At 40.1% G+C, this 25,385-nt stretch overlaps 1 protein-coding gene across 2 annotated transcripts in view; it reads right to left on the bottom strand.

Moving 5' to 3' along the window:
- Positions 1–25,385, bottom strand: part of tmem178b (transmembrane protein 178B) — a 106,248-nt gene that overhangs the window by 43,131 nt on the left and 37,732 nt on the right. For both annotated transcript variants that reach the window (XM_046379503.1, XM_046379504.1), the window contains exon 3: positions 8,906–9,019. In XM_046379503.1, coding sequence (XP_046235459.1) covers positions 8,906–9,019 — 114 coding nt within the window. The remainder of the gene's footprint in view (positions 1–8,905; positions 9,020–25,385) is intronic.

The raw sequence follows: 25,385 nt of genomic DNA, 5'->3' as shown, positions 1-25,385 counted from the left end.
ATGGGGGTGGGAGAAGGGATACTATGTACACTGGGCTATTGCTTTGATGTTCAGCAGTAATAGAAAATGGGGTTTTGATTTCCAGCTGCATGGCAGCTGCAAGTCGCTGCAGCTTTTTAGACTGACAGAAACAAATGAGTACCATGTTCATCTCTGATTCTCTGAATCAGTGTCAGTGCCACCGCACTTCTTCTTCATATCTACAGTCATGGAAAAAATGATTAGACTACCCTTGTTGTCTTCAATTTCTTGTTCATTTTGATGCCTCGTACCACTAAAGGTATATTACCAGAAGTATACAATGAACACGACAAAAAATGCAGCTGATTCCATAATACTTTATGTCCTATTTGACATGCTTCAGCTTAATTGTATTTCCAGAGTATATGAGAGCCCATTTCTTATGTCATAAGCAGCACTGCACATGTAAAGGCCTATAGTGGTTTCCTTGTCAGCTCTCACATAATGCCTGAAACAAAAGAATTATGTGAAGCCACAAAGGCAGCCATCTTGGCACTGCTGGAAATTGGCATGAGTGAGAGACAGGTAGACAAAAAAATGAAGATCTCCAAGACAGCCATTCATTACACCAAGAAAAAGCAAGCCGAACATGGTACTACCAAATTGCTAGCTGGTCGAGGTAGGAAACGTCTTTCTACCCCACGAGAGGACCGTGCACTCAACCTGTGTCAGGAATTGTCGTCACACCTCCAGGGACCTTAAAAATGAGTGGGCACTGTCAAGAAATGTGACTTGTTCAGCAAGGACGGTTCGAAACCAACTTCTCGAAGCTGGTCTGAAGTCACACAGGACACGGAAGAAGCCCTTCATCAATGAAAGGCAGAGGAAGGCCCAGTTACTCTTTGCTAGGGATCACAGGGAGTGGACTGTTGATGATTGGACTAAGGTTCTCTTCAGTGATAAATCCAATTTTGAGTTGAGGCCTACTCCAGCCAACTTACTGGTTATGAGGAAGCCTGGAGAAGCCTACAAACCAGACTGTTGTGCACCTACAGTAAAACATAGGGGTGGATCGGTGATGGTCTGGAGTTGTTTCAGTATGGGTGGAACAGGGCAACTGCAATTGTGTGAAGGGTGAATAAACCAGGTCATGTACAGGGCTACTCTTGAAAACAGTCTTCTTCCATCAGCTGATAAACTCTTTCCTGCCTCGAATGATTGGATTTTCCAATAAGACAATACCTCAAGGTCAGTTAAAGCCTGGATTTTATCAAGAAAACCATGGAACATGGCTAGATAACAGCTCTTAAATTAAACTCTTATGAGCTATTTTTGTTGTTATCATTTTATTTGTCCAAACAAATGTGCCTTTAGTTCTACCAGGCATTAAAATGAACAAGAAATTGAAGAAAACAAAGGTGGTCTAATAATTTTTTTCCGTGACTGTATGTAATGGGCATGTGAGAAATTGTCAGGCCTGCCTAAGCTCAATTTCACAAACTTCATAAAAGTCAAGACTAGGTTGCGTTCTTACAAGGCCTGTGGCACTGGGGTGGATTTGGTTCCCGGACATACCTAAAAACAGCACACTACTAAATTCTGTCTGCTGACCAAACAGCCTATAAGGGCTATACTGGAAAATGGCTCAATAAACTCATCTGTAAAAAGCAGTAGTTAGTCTTCCACCTTCAGTGGGTGGCTGCACAAACACAGAAGAGCTCAAAGACTTAAGTATTGTTTTAACACTTACTTAATGTGCTAAATATTGAAAATGTGTAAATGCATCCATCTCTTCAAGACACACACATGGACATTCTTTACTTATATTGGTGTAATTGCATCACTGTGTGGAAATACTGTGTAGTAGCCTGTGCTAATGACAACAGAAATCATTTTATCAGTCTCATTAAAGCATCGGGAATTATTTCAAATTGTGAGATAACAGAGAACGGGCACCAGTGATGTGATCCTTGTTCAGTTCAACCACTTAATACTGTATGGGTGAGAGAACATTGATTTGTATGGGCGACAGAGCAGTGTGAGTGAGAGCCCACTCCTTATTCTCACACTAAATATGACTCAGTCATGTGACGTTGGCAGATGTTCATTTTTTGAACTGTAAATGAGACTGAAATCATTTCCAAATTACCCACTCTGTCTGTGGCTCAAGACACAATACTGTAGAGAGTAAACCACGTACAAAGTTGAACTTGCAATTCCAAGCTTCAGAGGACTTGATGAGTCAGTATGTTCAGTTTGTAAAGCTTTTGTGCTGACATCAGCAGGTCAGCTGGACTTAAGTGACTGCAATGTCTTCAACTTTGCACCTGTTGTGTACCATTTACTCATATATGCTCGTGAAGGGAACTTCCAGCTAGTGGTTTTTAATTGTTTCAGAAAGTTTTCTCCTTGAATAAACAAAGCTAAGCAGCTTACAGAGATTTTATCAGACTATGGTTTATCAGAGCTGTTAAAGTTTCTAACCAACCCTCAAAAAGTTAAGAATCAGCTTTATGGAACCAATAAAGTTGGTAAGTAAGTGTGACTATTAATTAAATGTGATCCAGACTGTTGAAACCTACATGATTTCTTATTAGCGGGCCATCCAGTGCTGTGATTTAATATAGCAATTGTTATTGATTTGGTAGTGTGCGCAGAGGCTCACTAAAATGGACAGAGATTTTTTTTTTTTTTTACCCTTTTGCTATTTCTGTTTTCATGCTGTTTCTACAGCCTCATGGAAGTGACAGACCATCAGTTAGAGGTGTTATCTCACACTGAAATGGTATGCAGACAGGCCTAGTAATAAGGACATTAAACCTTCCTGTCGTAAATATAAGCTATGTGTTGCTTTGAGTTTACAGAGATAATGAAAATAAAACGTATCCCTCCCATTCCTATGCATATGAACAAAAAGTAGAAATGTCAGTACCTGAAGAAAATATTTTCAGATCATTGCATATGCGGCAACAGCACGGCTCCCTTTTCAGCCCAATAAATGTCTTTTTCCAGAACTAAAAAGCCTGTCCACAAAAGATTAATTGGGGACAATGATGTCCTGGTGGGAACTGCACATTTGTTCAGAGCTGAATATGCTGAATGTAATGCCATGAGCTGAACACCAACTGAACTAACAGATAGATGCAATTCACTGATTTACTAAACAACAGATATCACACATGTGCTTGTCTCTGTAGAAGAGATACTGTATGCCTCAATACTTTGCTCAGACATGTTCATTTCACTGAAGAGTAAATAAAATATACATTGGAACATAAAAAGGCATAGTATACAGCTCAAACATGGTCCTGGGGAGAGTATATAGAATATTTTATTGAAAAAAAGAATTAGCTTGTGAGCTTGTGTAGAAGAGCTGTAGAACCCTAACCCTAACCTAACACATAGAACATATAATTACTTACCCAAAAACTGGGGGGATTAGAGGTTATATAGGGTTATATGTAATTATTATAATTTATTTGAAAGTCTTAAAAGCCTTATTCTTTCACAACCAGCCTGGAAAAGAGTGCAGCAAGTTTTAATTATAGTATACTGTGTTCCTGTTCCATACTGAATGGGAGTTTTTATCAAGTCTAGTTCTTGAAACAAATAAAGCAATTATTGTGGGTGATTTTAATATTCATGTAGACAATAACAACTATAGCCTTTATACAGCATTAATCTCTTCATTAGATTTGATCAGCTTCTGTCAGTGTGTGCATAAATCAACTCATTCTTTGAATCACACTCTCGACCTTGGCATTGAAATTGAACATTTAATAGTCTTTCCACGAAATCCTCTTTTATCTGACCATTGTTTGGCAACTTTTGAATCTCTAAGGGTGGGTGTATCGATCCAAATATCGATAATATCGATACCAACATTGGTATTGGTATCAGATAGATACTAGCATGATGGGATCAATACTTTCTTTTCAGTTGCTCTCCTCTACGTTCAGTATGTTGCACCCATTTCATCAAAAAGTAGACACACTGTGCCAGGGGCGTTACTAGACATAAAGCTGTACCAGGCTGTACCTCACCTCTGTCCCAGCTGACTACAGGGGAGAGGTGAAGTGTACCTTCCAGCACCCCTGACGGATAAGCTGTATAGAAAATGGATGGATGTGAAGCTTTTCAATGTGAAATAACTGAAACTCGCTCTACAAAATGCTTGCACATATTCCGGGTGGAATCCAAGCTAATTCAATGCCACAAGTTTCCACCTTACAAAAATTAGCCAATCATCGTTGAGCAGTGTACCACTCCGACAACAGCAGGAGACAAATAATGCCCTGTGGGTTTGTGGCAGAATCTCACAAAAGTTGATTTCCTCCAAAATATACAATAAAGTCACAAGTGGGCAAGTATGGTAATGCAACTACGTGTTGTCTCACACCAATCACATATGTTCATACCAATATGACAGGCCATTAACCTGAGCAGTTGAGTTTTGTTAGCAGATTGTCACTGCAATTGTACATTAATAAAATATAATGGTGATCTATTTTATGTGGCTAAAGTACCTATGGTCATGAGGCTTTGTGCATAATGTAGAACGGGAAGAACGCAAATGAGACAGCACAACGGCTGTGTGAAAGACAGTGAGCAGCCCAGGATTGTTCAGAATTAGCCTATTTGTCCACCTGGACAAATAGGCTAACTCTCTTGTCAACACTGAGAAGATGACATGCACTGGTTTATTGAACATGTATTTTGATTGTGATGCTTCATGTTGCTTGCAAACTACCTGGGCTAGAAGTAAAAAGAATCCGTTGCTCTGTTAGCAAAGTAGTCAGATGCGCTACTGTTGATGTTCAACACCAGCTAGCTAGAAATTAACCTGGAATATAATCTTTGAATGGCTCTTTTATCATGTATCTGCAATGTAGACAGATTAGATTTATGACATCACTCTAAATTTGTGGCCAACACTCTTACAAACTTAACACCACCACAAACTATTACTAAACCTTAACACTGCGCTCAGTTTTGCTCGCCGACACATGGATAGCTGCACACACATTATAGTTCATGTGCTGCTAAACACACACACATACTGATGTGGTCAGCATAGGCGCACAGAATGCAGAATGTTTGTAGGCTTCTGTTGAGTTGCAATACTTTGGAGTCGAAAAACATAAACTCTTTCCCCAATATTATGAATCTAAATTAATGCACTACCATTTTTCTGTTGAAAATTTCATTGCAGAGATTTTACTGGGACACAGCACATAAATACTGGGCACAAAGGAGTCTGGTGACACGCATGCACTGTGCAAACTAGCTTCATTCCTGTTTTACTTGCGCTCTTTTCTCCTCCTCCTCCTCTTCAGCTCTGCTGTGTTTTGTTGTCATGCCCTCATGTGATTCAGTGCCGCTGAATGAGCAGAGAGACACATGCATAAGGGCATGGCAGGGAGACAGAGGAGCGGAGTGTGGAGATATCATACAGCTATAAATGAAAACACTGCAAAGTTTGTAGGAAGGCTATTTGGTACTGTGGCAATACCACCAAACTATAAAAAAGAGCACTCTGAGCTGGGAAAGAAACGACGAGGAGGGAAATCCCTTAGGCAGACCCAGACCCTCAGCACAGAGGCAGAGGTCACTGGCAGGGTCCTTTCAGAGAGGCAAAGAGTATTCAGGTAGCTTATACAGTGGTGAAAGTAATATTTTAGTCATGTCAACCTCATATTGTTCACCTCTCCTTGGTTTCATGCATCCGTGATAACAACGCTTCTATATTTTAATACCTGTGTGAAGTAATAAGAAACACTTGACATTTCTATAGCAAAAGATTTGGTGGATCAATACCAAAATGTGTATTTATTACACACCTTTGCAACCCATGAGGGAAAAACATCCTGTACTAGATGTCTAATGGATAGTGCTGTGGCAAAATCTAAGGAAGTGACACCATCGGCATTTACTCCAGTATCATATCTCAGATCATCACCGGCTGCAGCTCAAAGCGGGGTGCCACAGTCAAAGGAGATTTGGGGAACCAGAGTGAACCAGCTAAATAACTTCTGAAACAGGTTTGACCACCCCAACTTACTCTCACCTCAGAACACTGCACCCCTCACCCCCCGCTTCTGCTCTCCCACTCGACACCAGCACAGAGGTGAATATCCCCCCCATCCAAGATCACGGCAGCCCAGGTGTGCAGACAGCTGAGGAGGCTTTGTCCCAGGAAGGCAGCGGGTCCTGATGGAGGATCCCCACAACTTCTGAAGGCCTGCGCATTGGAGCTGGGAGACCCCCTACAGCGCATCTTCATCTTGAGCCTGGAACAGGGGAGGGTCCCTCGGCTGTGGAAAACATCCTGAGACCACAACCTGAAGACCTGAATGACTTCAGGCCGGTGGCGAAGTACACCAATCCCTCTCTCACTTGGACAGGGGCAGCTGTGCTGTGAGGATTTCATTCTTGGACTTCTCCAGTGCCTTCAACACCATCCAGCCTCTGCTCCTCAGAGAAAATCTGACAGACATGGGAGTAGTTTCCCACCTGGTGGCATGGATTACGGACTATCGGACTGGCAGACCTCAGTACGCGTGAATGAGGCATAGGACTAACAGAGTGGACTTTACCCGGTCGGTCAAGGCTACCGATCAGTCCCACAATGAAGAATTACTTTCCTAGACTCAGCAAAAGTAGAACAAGAATCAGAGCCTTTAGTTACCAAGCTTTCCTAAGGAGCGATCTTCTGGTTTCGGTCCGGGAGGTGACACCCTCTCTATGTTCAAGAGTAGACTTAAAACTTTACTTTTTAATTAAGCTTATAGTTAGGGCTAGCATAGGCCGGCCTTTAGTTACACTGCTATAGGCTAAGACTGCCGGGGGATCTCCCATGATGCACTGAGCTTCCCTCTCCTCCTCTATTTCTCCATCCATACACATCCATGTCCCATTAATGTGTGTCACTAACTGCACTTCCTTTGAGTCTTTATGCTTTCTTGTCTTGCAGGTTGTCATGGGTCGTGTATGGTATGTCTAACTAAACAGCCTGTATGCATTTGAGAGGCAAAACCCAGGACAAAATAATGAAGAACTCACTTCACCATGTTGACATACTCACCCAAAATGTCTCCAACAAGGTGGTGCTAGTTAACCTACAATACTGAATAGGCACTGTCTGACATGATTGTCTCCTAATGTGTGTGTGTGTGTGTGTGTGTGTGTGTGTTCTCAAAGTAAGAAATCTGATTCTACTAACCGAAACCTGTAACTTACCATTTCATTACACAAAAGACATACATTTATAAAATTGTCTACATTGTCCAACTTGAGGTAATTATACATGTGAAATATTATCAGCTACCGTGGATATGCAATAGCACAGCCTGTAAACAGATACTTTTTATTGTTCTGCTTTATAGGAGAGAGCTGTGAGGAAGGCAGAAGAAAACAGATGACAGGGCACTCCTCTGTGGTTTGGAACAGAGAGGAGCTTTTCCCAATCCTGTCACCTGACAACTGAAGACTTGTCAAACAGAGACGGTGACAGTTTGAGGTCAGAGTGTGATTCCACTCGGCTCAGTGGCCAGACAACTGGAGAGCTACAGCATGCCCAGAGGAACAGCTCGTGAATGGCAGGTAACTTAAAAGGAGACTCCCTCTAGATTCCTCTGATAGTTCTTGTACCCATGCTGATATAATCCAGCAGGCAAACAGGACTGTGGAGAGGTAGCCCTCCAGATACTTTGGTCCTGGATTTACTGACCAAATAAAACTTCAGCATACAATTAGTGTCGCTCAAACTGGATCACATAATTACGTGTTTCAAAAGAAAAGTTTTTATTCCCTCAAGAATATAGTACCTGCATATGTCATAACTGCTGTCACTTAAATGTGTGATGTGACAACTGAAAGTGGGTTTGAACAAAAAGAATGTTTAAAAAAATAAAAGGAGGGATTCATCCTCATGAGTTCATGTCAATGTGTATGTTGAGTTTTAATATTTTTAATGTACAGTACAACCTGATAGTGGCTGCAACAGAAATGTCAGGTGGTCACCAAATACAGCTGGATCTATGGGATATAGACTGCATTTACCTTCAGGGGACTATGAAAATGCATTAGTGTTGATAGATGGATGGACTGACCAGCCAACTGTCCGCATAATGCCATTAGTACATACCTGACAACATCAAACATAATTGACTTTTACCGAGAAATGGTCCAGTGGTTAAAGTGTGTCTGAGTTTACCCAAAAGAGTTGTCAAAATCAATAGCATTCATCCCCGGGCTGCTACTCATGGCCAAATATCATGATGTTATTTCACATACAAATCTAACATTTCACACCTGCTTGTATACACATGCTAGCTAGGAACAGCATAGAGTATGAGTGTTTGAACTCACAAGCAAACAGGAACGTTTATGGAAAGAAACTCTGGTTCTCTTTCTCCACCAACAGACATGCTCCTTAGGTAAAGTTGTTTTTATGTGTCGGCCATGCAATGGGCAGCAGCTGGCAACCCGTCCAGGGTGTACCCTGCCACTTGCCAAATGTGAGCTGCGAGCTGGATTGATGAAAGTGGTAGTAACCTGATGGTGACTTTAAATGACCAGTTACACCAAAAACGCACCAGAAATCACACAGATTTATCGAATCAAACATCAGCAAGAATGCTTAAAGTAACCGCAAGTGTTACAACAAAACACTGAATCTGCTCAAGAGAACACTTTTTTGTTTTATTAATAGCTGGCACTGTGAGCTCAACTGAAGAACTGAATTTAAAGTTGGAGGAGAGCATTCAGTAACTCAAAACCTAATGTGCTGCTATTTATCTTCCTCCGTTCATTAAAAATTATCTATTACCATATACGCACTTTTTAGAGAGTGAAATGAAATTTACTCAGCCTAAAGCATTATTTATACAAATAAAGTGGTATATTTACATAGAATATAGAGAAGATACTGTAGCAGACTTACGGAGGGAGTGCCACTCATCCTGCCTTATTGTCTTGGTGATGTTGTAGGAGAGGTTTTTGGGTATCGTAGCCGAGGAGTAGTGATACTTGATGTAAGAGCACCTGGCAATGGACCCTGCAAAGAAGAAAGAAGAAATAATTAAAAAATGAATCAATTTTCTTTTCTTAATACGGAAACAACATTGACTTGTGGATCATTTTGTGAGATCCATGCTGGTGACATACAGAGCAGGACTGCATGGAACGTTAAGATAACATTGTCTCAGAGAGTCACGATTCAGCCAGAGAGACGATGTCTGCAGTTATTAATTAAACACACAGACAGTGGCTTGTCTTTCCTAAAACAATAGCAATCTGCTGCTGTATGAGACCCTATTGTGAGAATGCTGAAGCAGACTTTGACCATACGTTTCTATTACCGACAACTCTGACAAAATGACTGTCAGAAAAATGATTTATTTTTCAAAAGCTATTAACTAATCAGTCAATGGAGCCATTCAGTGTATTATTATAAATGTCTCTGAAACTCCCCTGGCCTTGTGATGTGTATGGGATTTCCAGATGACATATGACAGTTAGAAAGATTTGAGCTGTAGGAACACTACTACAAAAGGTATTTTCAAGGGTCACAGAATGTTGTGACCACTGTATTCTGGATTCTGTCTCCTGTCAAATCAAGCACAAAAACAAATCCCCCCTAACCTTAACCACATAGTTTTAATTGTCTGAGCTTCACCAAACTAAATTGCAAATTAAAACACAGCAGAAGAAGAGGACACAAGATGATGTATTGAAATGAGCTCCAGTCAATTCAATTCAATTCAATTTACTTATACAGAGTCAAATCATAACAACAGTTGTCTCATGACACTTTCCAAGTAGAGCAGGTCTAGACCCAAGTCTTTAATTTTTAGAGAGACCCAGCGAAACTCTCATGAGTAAGCACTTGGCGACAGTGGCGAGGAAAAACTGCCTTTTAGAGGGCAGAAACCTTGGAGCAGACCCTGGCTCAATGTTGGTAGCCATCTGCCTTGACTGCCATCTTGTGTGCGAGGGGGGGCAAGAGTAGGGGGTACAAGCATTGGTGTCAAACAGGACCACAGCAGGAGGTCCAGACACGATCCATGGGAACCTCAGAAGAGAGACGGAGACTCCAGGGAAGAAGTCAAATGAGAGTTAGAGGAGGAGAGAGAAGCTCAGTGCATCATGGGAGATCCCTGGCAGTCTAAGCCTACAGCAGCATAACTAGGGGCCAGCCTAAGCCAGCCCTAAATATAAGCAAAAAGGAAGGTTTGAAGTCTACTCTTGACTGTAGAGAGGGTGTCTCCCTCCCGTACTGAAGCCGGAGGATGATTCCAAAGGAAGAGCGCATGATAACTAAAGGCTCTGGTTCCTGTTCTACTCTTGCTGACTCACAAGTAACCCTGCATCCTGGAAGCATAGAGTTCTGGCTGGATAATAAGGTACTGTGAACTCTTTGAGATAAGATGGCGCTGACCATTTAGGGCATCGTATGTGAGGAGGAGTATTTCAAAGTCAATTTTGCAGGCAGCCAGTGTAAAGAAGCCAATACGGGCAAAATATGCTCTCAAATACAAGTTTTGTCAGTAAGGCATTGCTAAGGCATTCTGGATTCGCTGGCGAGTCTTGATAACAGAGAGTTGCAATAGTCCAGCTTGAAGATGGGCTAGTTTTTCTGCAGTCCTTGCCATTTGAGTTATGTGAGTTAAAGGACATATCCTGATCAAAAATAAATCCCTGACTTCTTACAGTGGGGCTCAATGCCAAGGTAATGCCATCCAAAGTAGCTATATCACCAAATACTGTTTGTAAGATGCTTAGGGTCCAGTATAATAACTTCAGTTTGGTCTTTGTCTAATTGTGTGTCATCTGCAGTGAAAATGTATGTATCTATGCCGCATGCTAGTTAGCTCATTTAGCTGTGCAGCTAGTGGTCTTGTGAGCTGACTCTATTTGGACTGGGAGATCAAAGCACAGTGAAAAGGAGCTTTGGACTGCAATGAGGAGGCAGCTTTCTGGTCAGCTCATAGGACGGCTAACTACATGACTAACTGAGCTAACGGATGATAATGTTATCAGCAGTTAGCACTTCATTTGGCAGCAAAAAATCTAGCTGTCTTTCAGGAAACAAAGAGTATATCACAAAGAGTTCGTGCAGAGCAGAGCACATCAGAGGAAAAACTGGAAAATGTTTTCTCCATAAAATCTGACCCTTATCAGAGTCCTGGTGGAGCCGTTGTAAATCACCTCCCTATAAATAGACAGGCTGAGAGGGTGGAAGGCATTTCGTTGTACTTCATGGGCACACAGTGTCTAGAGTAGATAACCAATAGAAAATAATGTTGGAAACCTCTCAAAGTAAGCTGAAAGAAAGATGCATGTATTTGATGCTTATTCACATTAACATTTACCAGTCGTAATCAATATTGTCACCCCAATCATTATGCCATCCTATTATACTGGCTGGGATGGATGTGTTGTTGAAGAAGAACATAGGTTGCTGGAGAATGAAGGTATTTTACTGAGAAGTGGTGTGAGGCGATTAAGTCGAGGAATTTTGAGCAGATGAAAGCAGAAAACAACCACTTTCTCATGTCAGTGGCACCACAAGAGGTACAAGAAATGCTCTTGCATACGCTAAATAGACAAAAGTATTGGGATGGGGGTGTTTTTCAGGAGATAGGCTTGATCCCTTACTTCAAATGAATGGAAATCTTAATATTTCAGCATACCAAGACATTTGGGACAATGCTATGCTTCCAACCTTGCACCAACAGTTTGGGGAACACCCTTTTCTATTCCAGGTTGACTGTGCCTCAGTTCACAAGGCAAGATCTTGACTGATCTTAACTTGACTGGCCTTTGGGATGAACTGGAACGAAGACTGTGAGCCATGCCTTTTCATTCAACATCAGTGCCTGTCCCACAGAAACACTCCAAAATCAAGCTTTCCCAGACGAATGGAAGCTGCTTTAGCTGCAAAGCTATGTATTTAGATGTGTGTGATGTCATTAAAGTCTCTGTTGGTGTAGTGGTCAGATGTTCCAATTCTTTTATCCATGTAGTGTATGAACAAGTTTGAATTCCAAAACAGCTTTAATGTACTGACTGAGGTACCTAGTGACAAAGTAGGTACCTCAGTCCAGTACCTTGCAAAACAGCCCATGTCCAAATATTTTCTGATCTTCCCCCTTTGTGTTTGTTTAAGTAATGCTTTACTATGTTTACTACTACCTAGTTAAGGTTAAGGTTCAGCAAATATTGCCTTTATGACACCAACTGCTGGCAGGAGACAGGATGCAATCTGTCAGTTTCACAGTCACAGCCTTTGAGCAACCAGCTACCCATCCTGATTGCTTCCCAAAGACTTTCTGCTGAGGTATCATGTGGTCACACAATTTCTGCCTATGGAACTGAGAGAGTACCTTTATTAATCGCACAAACGCAACATATATTCTCACAAAAGCCCAAACAGTCTTTTTAAGGGTCCTCTGGTGTGGACAATTTGCTGCTACGATATTTGTGTTGAATTGACTTTGTCTGATAATACTGAACATCTATAGCCCCACTAGTGTCCCTTGAAAACTGTATAAAATTGTATTACATCCCATACTACCATACTATTTGCAGGTAGTACACAGATGGTTTTGCAATTTCACTCCATTAGGGGGCCAAAAGTGTACAATTTAAAACAGGCTGTAGAATCACCAAAGATTTTTTATTCCGAGTAGCATAAAGAATGCATATCAGATGTCATAGAAATCTCAAAATTATTCAGCATTGTGTGTGCAGTAAAATATTTTAGTGTGGGGCTGGTGGTAGATGGAGAGCTACGGGATCAAAACGAATGGATATATGCAGCAATATGACCTTTGGGTCCAAAATGAGAGAAACTTGCTCAGGAACAGACAATATGTGTCTACTCTTTTTCATTGTAATCCCAATACATTTTGATACAAATTCTGTCCAACTCGAGACTTTGTCTCTGGCGTGGTCCTCTACATTGTACGGTGACAAGTTGCTGCACTAAATTTTAAAAATTCAAAAATTTTAAATGATTTCATGTAACAACAAAAAATGCAATTAGACACACTCATCTGGTGCAACTTTTATAGTTTTTTAGTATCAAACCTATTTTTTAGAGTATTTATGGGATTGGCTGTCTATCCCTCCTGCAATGTACTGAGATTGCATAACCCTGCTCAATGACTCAATGACATAATGAACTGAGAACAGACGCAATTTGCTGTTCTTCTGATGTATTTCTGACAGAGTAGCTCCCTGACAATACATTGTTATTTTGACTGAAACTAAGACACCTATACTCCTATAAAGCCTCAGATAGTGACAAGTGGTAATCAACTGCAGAGAGAACAAGACCTCCAGTTAAAACTGGCTTGAGAGAAAGAGATGGAAAGATGGGAAGAGATGAACCTCCCCATTTTCTGATTTGCTCCTGTATTCATTTGTTCCACGTTTACGTGTTGTCTTGGTACATTCAGTATTAAGGAGAAATTTAGGATCAGCAAGCACAAAAGTCAGTCAGGATTGTAATCTTACAGTGTTTCAGCATCATGTAGAATTTGAAACACACGATAACCCATGATGTTCACGCTTTGATGATTACTGATGCACAACTTTGGAACAGCCTTCACCATTATGTCATGCATTCATGTCATATTGAGTTTATATCAATTGCCAGTTTCCAACTTATAAATAGCACCCAATCCAAACCATATTTGCACCTCTGCAACTGATAATTCAGAAAGTGTCTGAAGACCAAACTTAATGTTGATTCATCACTACAGACAGATTCCTTTGATAAAAATGATTCAGTTCACATTATTCATTATTCAGACATGGCTAACTCTATAAAGTAAAAAAACAAAAAACAAAAACCTTTTCTGGCCTGTTGTGTCTATGTTTTTGTCTTTTGGTTTCATTTTTTACAACATTTGGTACTACTGTTGTGGTTAGATGTCTTGTATGTAACCCCTTCCCTACATGCTTGTGCAACCCTCATCCCTTTATGAACCACCACTGTGTATTCTGCCTTTTGCTGATTTTCTGGTGTTCCCTTTTATTTTTTACATATTTATTTAGCTGTTAGAAATCTGGCCATATGGACAAAGTGCAAACAAATTTCATATGGGTAAATGATCACATCTCATCAAGCGTCTCCGCTGTTGTGTTCTAACACATCTGATCTCAAAATAAGACACCATTGATGTGCTTTATTGTATATGAAAACAACAAACTAGATAGGTGTTGCCAAGCAACACTTCTTACAAAGAAATGATCAGAATCCTCATAGTTTTATAACAGTAACTAAAATGAAGTAGACTGAATACAGATCACTGTGTGCTTTTGAAGACCATTTCCTAAAATGTATTCACACTTCAAATAATCCAGTCTTCCAATTTAAATATTTATAAAGCGATAAGGCACCACACAGTTCTTTTTAAAAACAATCCAGCATAGTTTCAAAGATTTCCAAATATTTACCTGTTGAGGAGCAATTATGCATTCACTCCAAAACAAAGACATTTGGTCTGGGTCACTGAAGATGTGAACTTACACGAGTCAACAGATTTTTGAACAGCCGTTCCTACAGCAGCAGCAGTGACTCAGTCCTGAGCCTGGCAGAAGCCCAGGAACATGTAATAATGGAAGGAACAGCACAAGAGAACCATGAAAACCTGTTCTTTATACAACTATTTTTCACAGTGTAAGCCAGCCTGACATGTTCAAAACTGTCAGGGTTTGCTCTTGCATAAATGTTGGTGAGTAAATTATTTTTACAGCCAGTACCTCCATATCAGTGACAATTCAGCCTAACTGGATTTTAATTAACCGAAAGGTGCAAAAATAGATTTTTTTGAAAATGAAAATGAACAACGTGGATACATTTTACTATTAACAAATTCAATTAAATTAATTTCCTACAGGTTCACAAAGCTTGATATTTCAGTGGGCACATGGTAGGGACGTCGACCTAAATGAGTGCATCAGCATTTTTTAGAGCTTCTCTCATCTGGATTTTGAAAGTTCGACAGTCAGAGGACTAAGATTTTATTGAGTATGTCAAACTAAAACCAAATATATGGGATAAAAAATACCTGGCTTTTCATCTGCTAGAAAGTGTACAACCAATAGAACTAAAATAATGAACAAAAAGAGACTAAATTACTAGACTACTCCATACAAATGAGGGACTGTGGAGCTGGTGATAATTCTCCATGAGGTGATCATTTTCTGTGAGTTTGTTTTCTTGAACAACACCTCACATTAAAGACATTACTTTTTTTTCTTTTTTTTGTGAATATGAAAAACGAAAAACAAAATTTCCATTTAAGACATACTACATCCTCATAACTAAATTCAACAAACCTTTCATTTGTAACCGTTTGCACTTCAAACAGTGTACGCTTATGCAGCACAACATTTATTTTGGCAACAATAAAAGCTTTTGCTAACTCAATGTATTTACTGAGGGATATTATAATGAGTACATCCTAAATTGAGTATACACATCCAACAACAAATACATACAATACATAGTCTTCAGAATTCCAATTATAACAACCTGTCATGTTTGTCTTTTGTAATTTATGATGATTATTGCATGTATGTTTCTCTCTCTCTCTCTCTCTCTCTCTCTCTCTCTCTCTTTCATCCTCTCTGTCCTGTCTACCTCTTCTTCCCCCCTTCACCCAGCCGACTATCAGCAGGATAGTTCTCCCTTGTGAGTCGGGTCCTGCTCAAGGTTTCTTCCTGTTAAAAGGAAGTTTTTCCTTGCCACTATCTGCTTGCTCGAGGATTCAGGTCTCTGTAAAGCATCTAGAGACAATTTTGAGTGCATAAGGTGCTATATAAATAAATAAATTGAATTAAATTGAAAACATCACAGGTGCATCCAGTGGAATGGGAGCATCTCACGCTGTAAGGATGTAGTTGTGCTTGTGGGAGTAGAAAATAAAAGAGAAAGAAAATGAAGAGGAACCTGATGCCAGGCTTGTGTGATTCATTCAGTATCCTTCTACATCAGACATTATCTGCTTCCCTCGGCCTGAAGCTGCACTGCACTTTCACAGTTTGATTTCCTGACTAGTGAGTGCTGGATTAATGTTTCTGCAGCTTGTCTCTGCTGACGATGACAGCCGAGGAAGCCTAATCCCAAACCTCAGGCATTTGCACTGGGAGACACATCACATTACACAACATTACAGTCCTTCACTGAGAGGCACTTTTTCCAGTGTTGAGATTGGGGCATATTGCTCCAGCTTCCCCAAATGGATTTCTAACTCAGTCATTTTAGCAAAATTGCCCTTCAGCCTTCTACAAACATCTCTGAGCCAGAAACCATTTCCTCTCTGTTACAGATTGCAAATGGAAGTGATTGCACTGAGCGGGCAGTGTGCATCTGTAGAATACCAGTCAATGGTGATGGTAGGTGGTGTAAATGTGTCTTTAGCTCTTTCCTGTCTTGATGATAAAGATGAAGAAGTATGATGTGGACAGTGAGTGTCCTCCAACAGTTTAATCTAACTCAAGGATCATCAAGGAAGAAGCTAATGTTATAATCAAGTATCATGAAGGAATGATATCAGCAGTAAGTTCAGAAACCTACCTCTGACAAAATGTGGAACATCTTCAGTCATTGTCAATAAATTGTGTGTCATGAAGATTTGTTGGAAGCACCTCAGATACAAAATATACAGTTTCATGTCTCCAGGAGCTGTGCTTGTATTGGACAATTCTGGAAGCACTTAATTTATATCCAGTGGCAGTGTTCAATATTGGGAACATCCCAATCAAGTTGTGGGCCTGATCCCAATGAGGGTCCTGTCATGAGTCCAAGATGAATGTGCTATTAGATCTTAAAACTGAAGGCCCTGATTCCAAACAATTAAGTATGTGATCTTGACATATACACATGAATGAAAGTTTTATTGAAACAAATCTGACTCCTGAAATTGCACCCTGGGCTCAGCAAATGGCATATAAATAACACATAAAAGTTTTAAGTCATTTTGCATGTTAACACATCACAATTTTTGCTTCTCAGGTGTCATTTCACACCATTTAATATCTACCAAATGGCAACATTTAAAAATTAAAGAGTTTGGTCTAGACCCACTCTAATTGGAAAATGTCATGATATAACTTCTGTTGTGAATTGGCGCTATATAAATAAGCTGAACTGAACTAAATTGAACACCAACAGCTGAAAAATGAAGCCAATACAGATGTGGCAAAAAACTGCTGTTCCTTGATTGGCCACTTGAGGATGGCTCCATAAGTGAGTCAGTCCCTATGAGAATGCATTTTAAAATGCATCAATTTCAGCAGCATAAAGATAAACATGCTTACAGTCTGTTACAAAAAAATAAATAAATTATATAGAAATTTTTTTTTATATATTTCAAATTACATTAAGATTAAAAGTTATACACAATTAAGAGCATGGCCACCTTGAGTGATAGCCAACCATGAACTGTCTGCTATGCTTAACCTTTGCTAATTAGTTACTGAACTAATTTGGTACCTTTTGGAGAATTTTTCATGTAAATATTGGACAAATAATATGGCTTGCTGTGAAGTTAATTGCACTAACAGACCTGAGCAGAGAGACAGGCGCCAGTGTTTCAGATGAAGGAGCAACCTTGTCAACTGACAGATGCTTCGAGCTGGTGAGCTCTGGTGAACAGAGCCTTAGGCAGAGCCGCGAGCTTCTGGAGGAATAAATACCCAGTGTAGGGGAGAGCACAGAGTTTATTCTTTTAAACTTTTAGGATTAAAAAGAGGATTTATCTTCACTCTTGCCTCTCAGTGTTAGGATTCGTATACTGTGGTGTTTTTGTGTCTCTATTTCCTGTTCTGTTCTCATTGTTTCCTGCTTCCTTGTGATTCATCTGGTTGGTTTTTCTGTTGCCTGTCCAATCCAGAGCAGAGCTGGGTGGAGTCGTTCCAGTGTTTTATCAGTCACCTGCAATCACTCATCACTGCCTGTGGATATTTAAAACCGGCTCTCCCTCTCCACCCTTGCAAGACTGTGCCTTCTACTCTACTACGAGTGGTATTGGGATAAGGTATCAGTATCATGTTCTGGATTTCTCTCGTTGTTCATTTTGGGAAATCTAACTTTGCACTCTTTGTTTAGGTTCACCTCCATACAACAGTTTGCCCTGCTGAGCTCTGTCTCCAGATTGGACCTGATATTCCTCAGCTTTTGGAGTTTGCCTTTGTGTTTTGGATTCCTTATTCTGGACTTCTCGCTTAGACTTTTTCGCTCACCTGCTGCCTGGTTTTCTGCCTGTCTCGTTCCCTGTTCTTGTGAACTATTTCCATTGTGTGTTTTATAATCTTTTTCTTGTCATTTCCACTCTGCTTTTTGGAAACCTCTCTGAAACCAAAACCTCAGCCTCTGTAGCAGTGAGGGCAAAGGTGGCAGGACGAATTGCCTCGCTGTTTCCTAAACCACAACCATATCCAGCCGAAGTGTGGTCACTGCTATATTTTCTAGGAATTTGAGCTGTCTCCCAAAGTGCCAGTCCCGAGCTGAGCTCTCCTGCCTGGCCCTGACAAAGGTGATAGAGTATCTAGATAGATAGATAGACAAATACTTTATTGATCCTGAGGGAAATTCAAGAAATTCATTTTGCAGGTTGCTATTGCCTGCTGAGTAAGATCCCAGTTCTGATGACAGCTGCTGTCACACCTGGTCATGTCACCAGTGGTAGCACCCCTCTCAGGGCTTTTGGACAACAGCATAAGCTGTGCTCCAGCAATCCGCTGCTTTGACGCAGTGGGCATGCTGGGGTTTCTGCCAGGTCCCAGTGAAAGAGATTATATGGGCTGGGGAAGATGTCATAGACCGACTGAATGAGGAATTGAATCCTCTGTGGCTCAGGCTTCTAGAGCTCTGACCAGGAGGTCTTTCAGTCCACTGCCTGCTTCTACTGTGTCCACACTCTCTACTGCCACATCTCCTCTGTCCTGCTAGAGCAGGCGTCTTCCACCCCACTTCGGACCTTGTCCTGGACCAGCTGGCGTCTTTCCTTCCCCTTAAGTCATTGAATATAATCCAGACGTTTTTTGGGGCAACATTTCAATTATTTCTTTCTCTTTTCTTCTTCAAGGGAAAATTAGACAATATAGCATTTAGTCCCTCTATCCTGCTACATAGTGAAAAACAAATTTTACAAGTGGACATGTAGATACACTACCTGGAAACCACCAGAAAATGCAGTTAAACTTACTGTTAGTGTTGACACTAACCGGCACTGCAAACTAACCATAATTCCAGATCATATAAATGAGTTGACTTGCCAGTTTTCAGGTTAGGATTAGCTATTAATCATGGGATTAAAGATGTTTTAGGGTGTAAGGATATACTGTAGTCTTGCAAAACAATTTATGATTAATCCATCTGATAAACAGTTGGGCTAAAGGCATGGTCAGAAATTAGGGGAAATGGCTTCTAAACTGGCTATGGGTTTGTTTAGGATTAAATGACTACTATATCAATGTTTTTTACATACCAGATGACAGATTTTCTTTTGGCATTGAGAGACTGTCACAACACTAAAACTACACACAAAACTATAGAAAAACTAATAACATGGTACTAAGTGCCAGTCCAATCTACAAAGACTACTGTTGTTTTCATCATAAAATGTCAGTCATTAAAAATATCTCAGGGAGTTTCTTAACTTGAAATTATTTGAAGGTAGATGAGGCCGTCAGAGTACGGTCAGCATTCAGCTAACTTAATTCTGTCACACAGAGGATTTTAAAAACTATTTTCCAGTAATAACCAATTAAAGAATGGAAAACCTGGTATTTTTCATCATAGCTGATATCCATTAAAGGTAGTACAGCTGGGTGGAAATGGAAAACTGGAAGAAAACTTTCTCATATATAAGAATGTACAGTATGTATGTGTCTATGTAGGTATGTGTGCATGTATATGCATGTGGGCTTTTTTGGAATGTTAAGGCATTAGATTGTAAGTAGTCTTATTTACTGCACTATAATTACACAGCACAGTATCTCACAATAAAGTTTTAGAAGTGGCACACGTAGTTCACCGAGATTGGCTCCTTATTATTACATAGCTATGGAAAAATTTTCAATTTTATTTTAATTTCAATTTATTTATATTGCACCTTTTACAATCAAAATTGTCTCTAGATGCTTTACAGAGACCCAGAGCCTGAACCACCGAGCAAGCAGACAGTGGCAAGGAAAAACTCCCTTTTAACAGGAAGAAACCTTGAGCAGGACCCGGCTCACAAGGGAGAACCATCCTGCTGATAGTCGGCCGGGTGTAGGAGAGGAAGAAGAGGTAGACAGGACAGAGAGGATGAAAGAGAGAGAGAGAGAGAGAGAGAGAGAGAGAGAGAAACATACATGCAATAAACATCATAAATTACAAAGGACAAACATGACAGGTTGTTATAATTGGAATTCTAAAGACTATGTATTGTATGTATTTGTTTTTTAGCTGATATGTTGTTTAAGTTAGTTATAATAGCACTACATAGAAGAACAACATGGGCAGATGTTGATAGTAGACACTGGGAAGTCTATTTCTTCTTTTAGATTTGGAAGAATGGATTGTCAACTGGATATGTATTTCATTTGTGACCTTTCTTACCTGTAGCTATTCCTGTTAACTATGACTGGCCTTTCCAGTCTTGCCAAGTGCAGCATAGAAATATTTTTAGCAAGTTGCCATGTAGTTCCAAAACTATTAGTCATTAAAGCAGGCTGTTTTATTGTAACATGATGTTTTGTATCACACAGTTTTAAGTATATATAACAAGCCATTTTTGAAGACCTGAAGAAAATGTATTTGCTTTTTACCGCAGTTTGCCTCAGCTATATATTTGAGTACATTAAAGGATGTTAAATTAATTATACAAGAACTACCTACTAAATTCCTCAGAACTTGCTTTTCCTACACAAGTTGCTATTCAAAATTCTGGAAAACAAACATTTGTATAAAAATCATCATTTGAACTTCAGAGACTGGATAACATCCTATCCGCCTTGGCCTGTCTCATGGCAGACAGGGTGGACAGCTCTCTGCCAGATGGGAGGTCTTGCCACAGTTCAAACCCTCTGTGGCCTCATTTTTGTGTGACCCACTTCATCTCTCCCTCTGTCCCTCATTCCTGCTCCCACACCCAGATCCATGGGATTAGAATGGAGAGCAGGCAGAGAGAAAACACAGCCATCCCGATGCTGCTGCATTCTCCCAGCTGGGGCAGATGGGGGCCGGAGGCTTTAGCAGGTTGAAGGCGGTGGGGGTCAGACTACAGCCTAATCACACTGTATTCATAATCACCAGCTGTCTATTCTTTTACCTCTATCAATATGTTCACACAAAAAAGTTCATCTCCTGGATCATAGCAACTGTCAGTTAAGGTAACTGCAGATACACAATGAAGGCGGCAGTGTGGCAAAGTACCTGGAAGCCCCCTTTCTTTCAGCACCTATGTTAGTCAGTTGGGCTGTTTACACAGAACTCAGCAGCCAGCTTGCAATATGTGGAAAGAAAACACAATGATGATCCATTAGTACTAGTATCACTGCATGATTGTGTTTTCACACACTTAGTCCACATTGTCCAATGTGTCTAAACAGAGAGAGAGAGCAGACCCAAACACACAGATACACAGGCTGCAGGCAGGACAGCAGCCCTTTGTCACAGACTTCTGAATAATGCAATGGTCTTTTTAGCTTCACTATTGAAGAAGCCCTGGAAGATATTAAAGGCTATATGTTATCAGTCCATGAACATAGTATAAAGCTCCACATGTGATTAGAAAAGAACAGAAGAGCAGGAGATGGGAAGTCTTTTCATGTGACCATCCACGTGAAGCACAAATTTACCTGTTACAGCACTTTACAGAACTTCAAGCACATCCCCAACATAAGGTTTTGGGTAAGGATTTGTCTCCAGGAAATGACTGTAAGTCAATGTAATGTCCTCTGAAGTGATGGAAATAAAACTGTGTGTGTGTGTGTTGCTGTGAATCCTCATGGTAAGTTTACATACTTGTGAACAGGGTAATTAATTAGAGAATGTTATATTGTTCATACACACACACGCACACACACACACACACACACACACACACACACACACCTAACACTGAAAATTGTGCTTCCAATCCTCTGATGTGTCAAAAATCTCAGAGAATGAATAAAATATAAACAAGGTTAACAAAATATGAAAGGCTCAATTTACCAAAACAAATTATCTTAAAATATTCCATATTTTGTGTGCCACTAATATGTTCAGTATGTTTAGTCAACTTGACACCCCTGACATATATGTTATAGCTCCTGCTGTGGGCCAGGAGCTATAACATATATGTCAGGGGTGGTATGAAACCAATGCTTTATTGGTATGTAACCATCAAGTCCAAATGGTTATAGCTGTATGTCTGAGAGTTATGCCTTCAATCCAGTTCTGATGATGTGAATCCAATTTAGTAGGCTGTTGTTATTTTTTAGCCTTTTGAATGATTTGCCTCTTTAAAGCAGAAGCCCAACAATGGTATCAATTTAGTAAATATTAAATAGCAATCCCTCGCCATGTGTATTTGTGTGTGTGTGTGTGTGTGTATGTTCTAACACCACTGACTGCCTGCCTAAGTGCCAGTCCAATCTACAAAGACTACTGTGGTTTTCATCATAAAATGTCAATCATTAAAAGTATCTCAGGGAATTTCTTAACTTGAAATGATATGAAGGTTAGATGAGGCCGTCAGAGCACGGTCAGCATTCAGTTGGCTTAATTCTGTCACACAGAGGATTATAAGAACTATTTTCCAGTAATAACCAATTAAAGAACAGAAAACCTGGTATTTTTGGTCATAGTTGAAAGAAACAGAAGAGGCACATCAGCTCATCTTTGAAGAAAAAAATAAATATATAACCTCAGGTCATAGATTTGGCAGTACTGGGCAAATCTAGTCTTATGTCTTCAAAATGTGTGTTCAGGTCTCTATTTCAGAGCGGTGAGAGAGTGATAGCAAGTACAGTGTGTCTAGTTACATTGTGGAGAAACTATATTCAAACATACTGAATAAACAGTTCCTCTGCAGACAGGTTTTAGAAACTTTCATTTTTTTTCTGTGACTTTGAATCTCCATTGGAATCCACAATAACTTGTTGTGAATCATTGTTGACTACAGCTGTCCTCCATGAAGGAATTTTCCAGAGCCACCTTTCTAATTCAATTTTATGAAAGTATATACAATCAGATGAGTGATCCAGCAGTCAGGCACATTCATCTCCACGACATTCATCTCCATGTCGTTCTTCTATCTGACTATCAGCAGGATAGTTCTCCCTTGTGAGTCGGGTCCTGCTCAAGGTTTCTTCCCGTTAAAAGGGAGTTTTTCCTTGCCACTGTCTGCTTGCTCGGAGGTTCAGGCTCTGGGTCTCTGTAAAGCATCTAGAGACAATTTTGATTGTATAAGGTGCTATATATATAAATTGAAATTGAAATTGAACACAACAGTAGGAAATCCTCTTTAGTTAACAGGCCGAATCACTGAGGTAGAGCCCTGAAACCACAAGACTATGCTTGGTGATGACATCATTGCTGATTCTACAGTGAGGTAAGTTTTAGCAGATACCGGGGGGGTCGGGGAGAGATACTGCCAGAAATAGGCGCCCAATAACAGGCTTGTCCCAACAGTCCACATCAACTCAGTCAGACTTCTGCAAATATAACAAACCAAAGTAGTTTGTTACATCCAGAGACTGTTGCCAGTATCAAGCAGTTATTCAGATGCAGATGTTTGTTTGCATTTAGCAAAAACAAAAGTAATTTTGCTATGTTCGGGTGGTTGTAGGCAAGTCAAGACAGCTTGTGACTTTGACATGAGAGAACCAAACACAACTACAGTGTTTTCAGTGTTGGGCAGTCTTCTACGCTGTGTATCAAGCATTAGAAGAGAGCGGCAGCAGATCTCAGGATCGTGAATGCAGCTGCCTATAGGTGATAGCTGTTGAGGAGACAGCTATTTCAGTCTTCTTCACTGTAGAGATGACTTGGCAGTATCTCAGTAGAATTCAGTTTGGATTAATAAAATGATTCTTTAGTATCAGTGAGGACAGGTTTCTCCAGCCACAGAAAGCTATTCTCCAGGAGTAGCTGAGTGATTTGGTTCACTTTGATTTATGGTCGTTGAGGAGTTGCAAGGTTGTGGAAGAATTTTTAAGCCTTTCTAAAATATCTGAAGCCCAAGGGACTTTTGTCCAATCCTTTGTTGTGACTGGCACCTTACTGTCAGTAAGTTCCTGGCATTCTAATTGAAATATTATTTCATTTCAATTCAGCGTGAGTTCAAGCAAGGCCCGCTGCTTTTATGGAAACAAATTACTCACTCAACGTGTTTCAATAACCTCGGAGAAGCAGAGATTCTGGTGATTTTACACATCTCCTGATTACTGCACTGTGACTTATCCACATAACCTAATATAATTCCTGTCCAAAGAATGTGCTAATTCTTCAAGAGCTCTGTGATGCTGTCCTGTCAGAAATATAAAAAACAAACAAACAAAAAACATATCAATACATATATAATATCACCAGTCAACATCAATTAGGGAAGAAGCTTTCAGCCATGTGCAACAAGAGCTTTAAACCAGCCATCAGTCCTTTTAGATTGAAACAGCTGGTACGCAATTTGAAGCTTTCAAGAAGAAATGTCAGGGCTAGCCCTAAGGGATGGCTAACCTTTACTTCTTTGGGAACCATGAAACACAGTACTCCACTAGGCCTACAAAGCATGTTCAATGATTGACAAAGGCCTTTGCTGCTTTAGATGAACAACGTGCTAGAATATTTTGCAAGTGATATATTTACAAAATAGTTTTGACTTCACAAGTAAATCTAAGGAAATACCAAATCAAAGCACCACCTCAAATATAAGCCTTTAAAGTAAACTTCTTTTCCATAACCTGTTTTTGGACATTTTGAAGTTAAGAAACTTTTTATTAGACTAGTACTTTAAAAGTTTCCACTATTGGTTCAAGCAGAAGACAGTCATCAACACTGAAGGGATGCAAATGACCGAGGCTTTTGAGGATACCCCATTGTTTGAAATGTCTTACTGCCATGTCATATTTACAAAAATATAAAAGTTTATGAGGTCAAATTTCAAATTTCACTCCAAGGGGAATGAGATGAGGGAAATGAGGCATCGTTCAATTACTGTTACTTTGCCAGAAATCCATCTTTGAACCATGGCTGTCAATTTATAGGCTAGTTTATTATCTATCCACTGAGCAGTGGATAGATACACACTGTGTCCCCACCACACTTTTATTAAGGAGATTGGAGCTGGAGCCAGCCATCATAATTTCCATTGACTTCCCCACCCCCGAAAAATACAACTTTAACAGGGAAAAAAGTACCAGGATGTCTTTGT

Source organism: Scatophagus argus, chromosome 22 (assembly GCF_020382885.2).
Source record: "Scatophagus argus isolate fScaArg1 chromosome 22, fScaArg1.pri, whole genome shotgun sequence".
Classification (NCBI taxonomy): Eukaryota; Metazoa; Chordata; class Actinopteri; family Scatophagidae; genus Scatophagus; species Scatophagus argus.
Note: the sequence above shows the minus strand (reverse complement) of the source record. Positions and strands in the feature narration are given on the sequence as shown.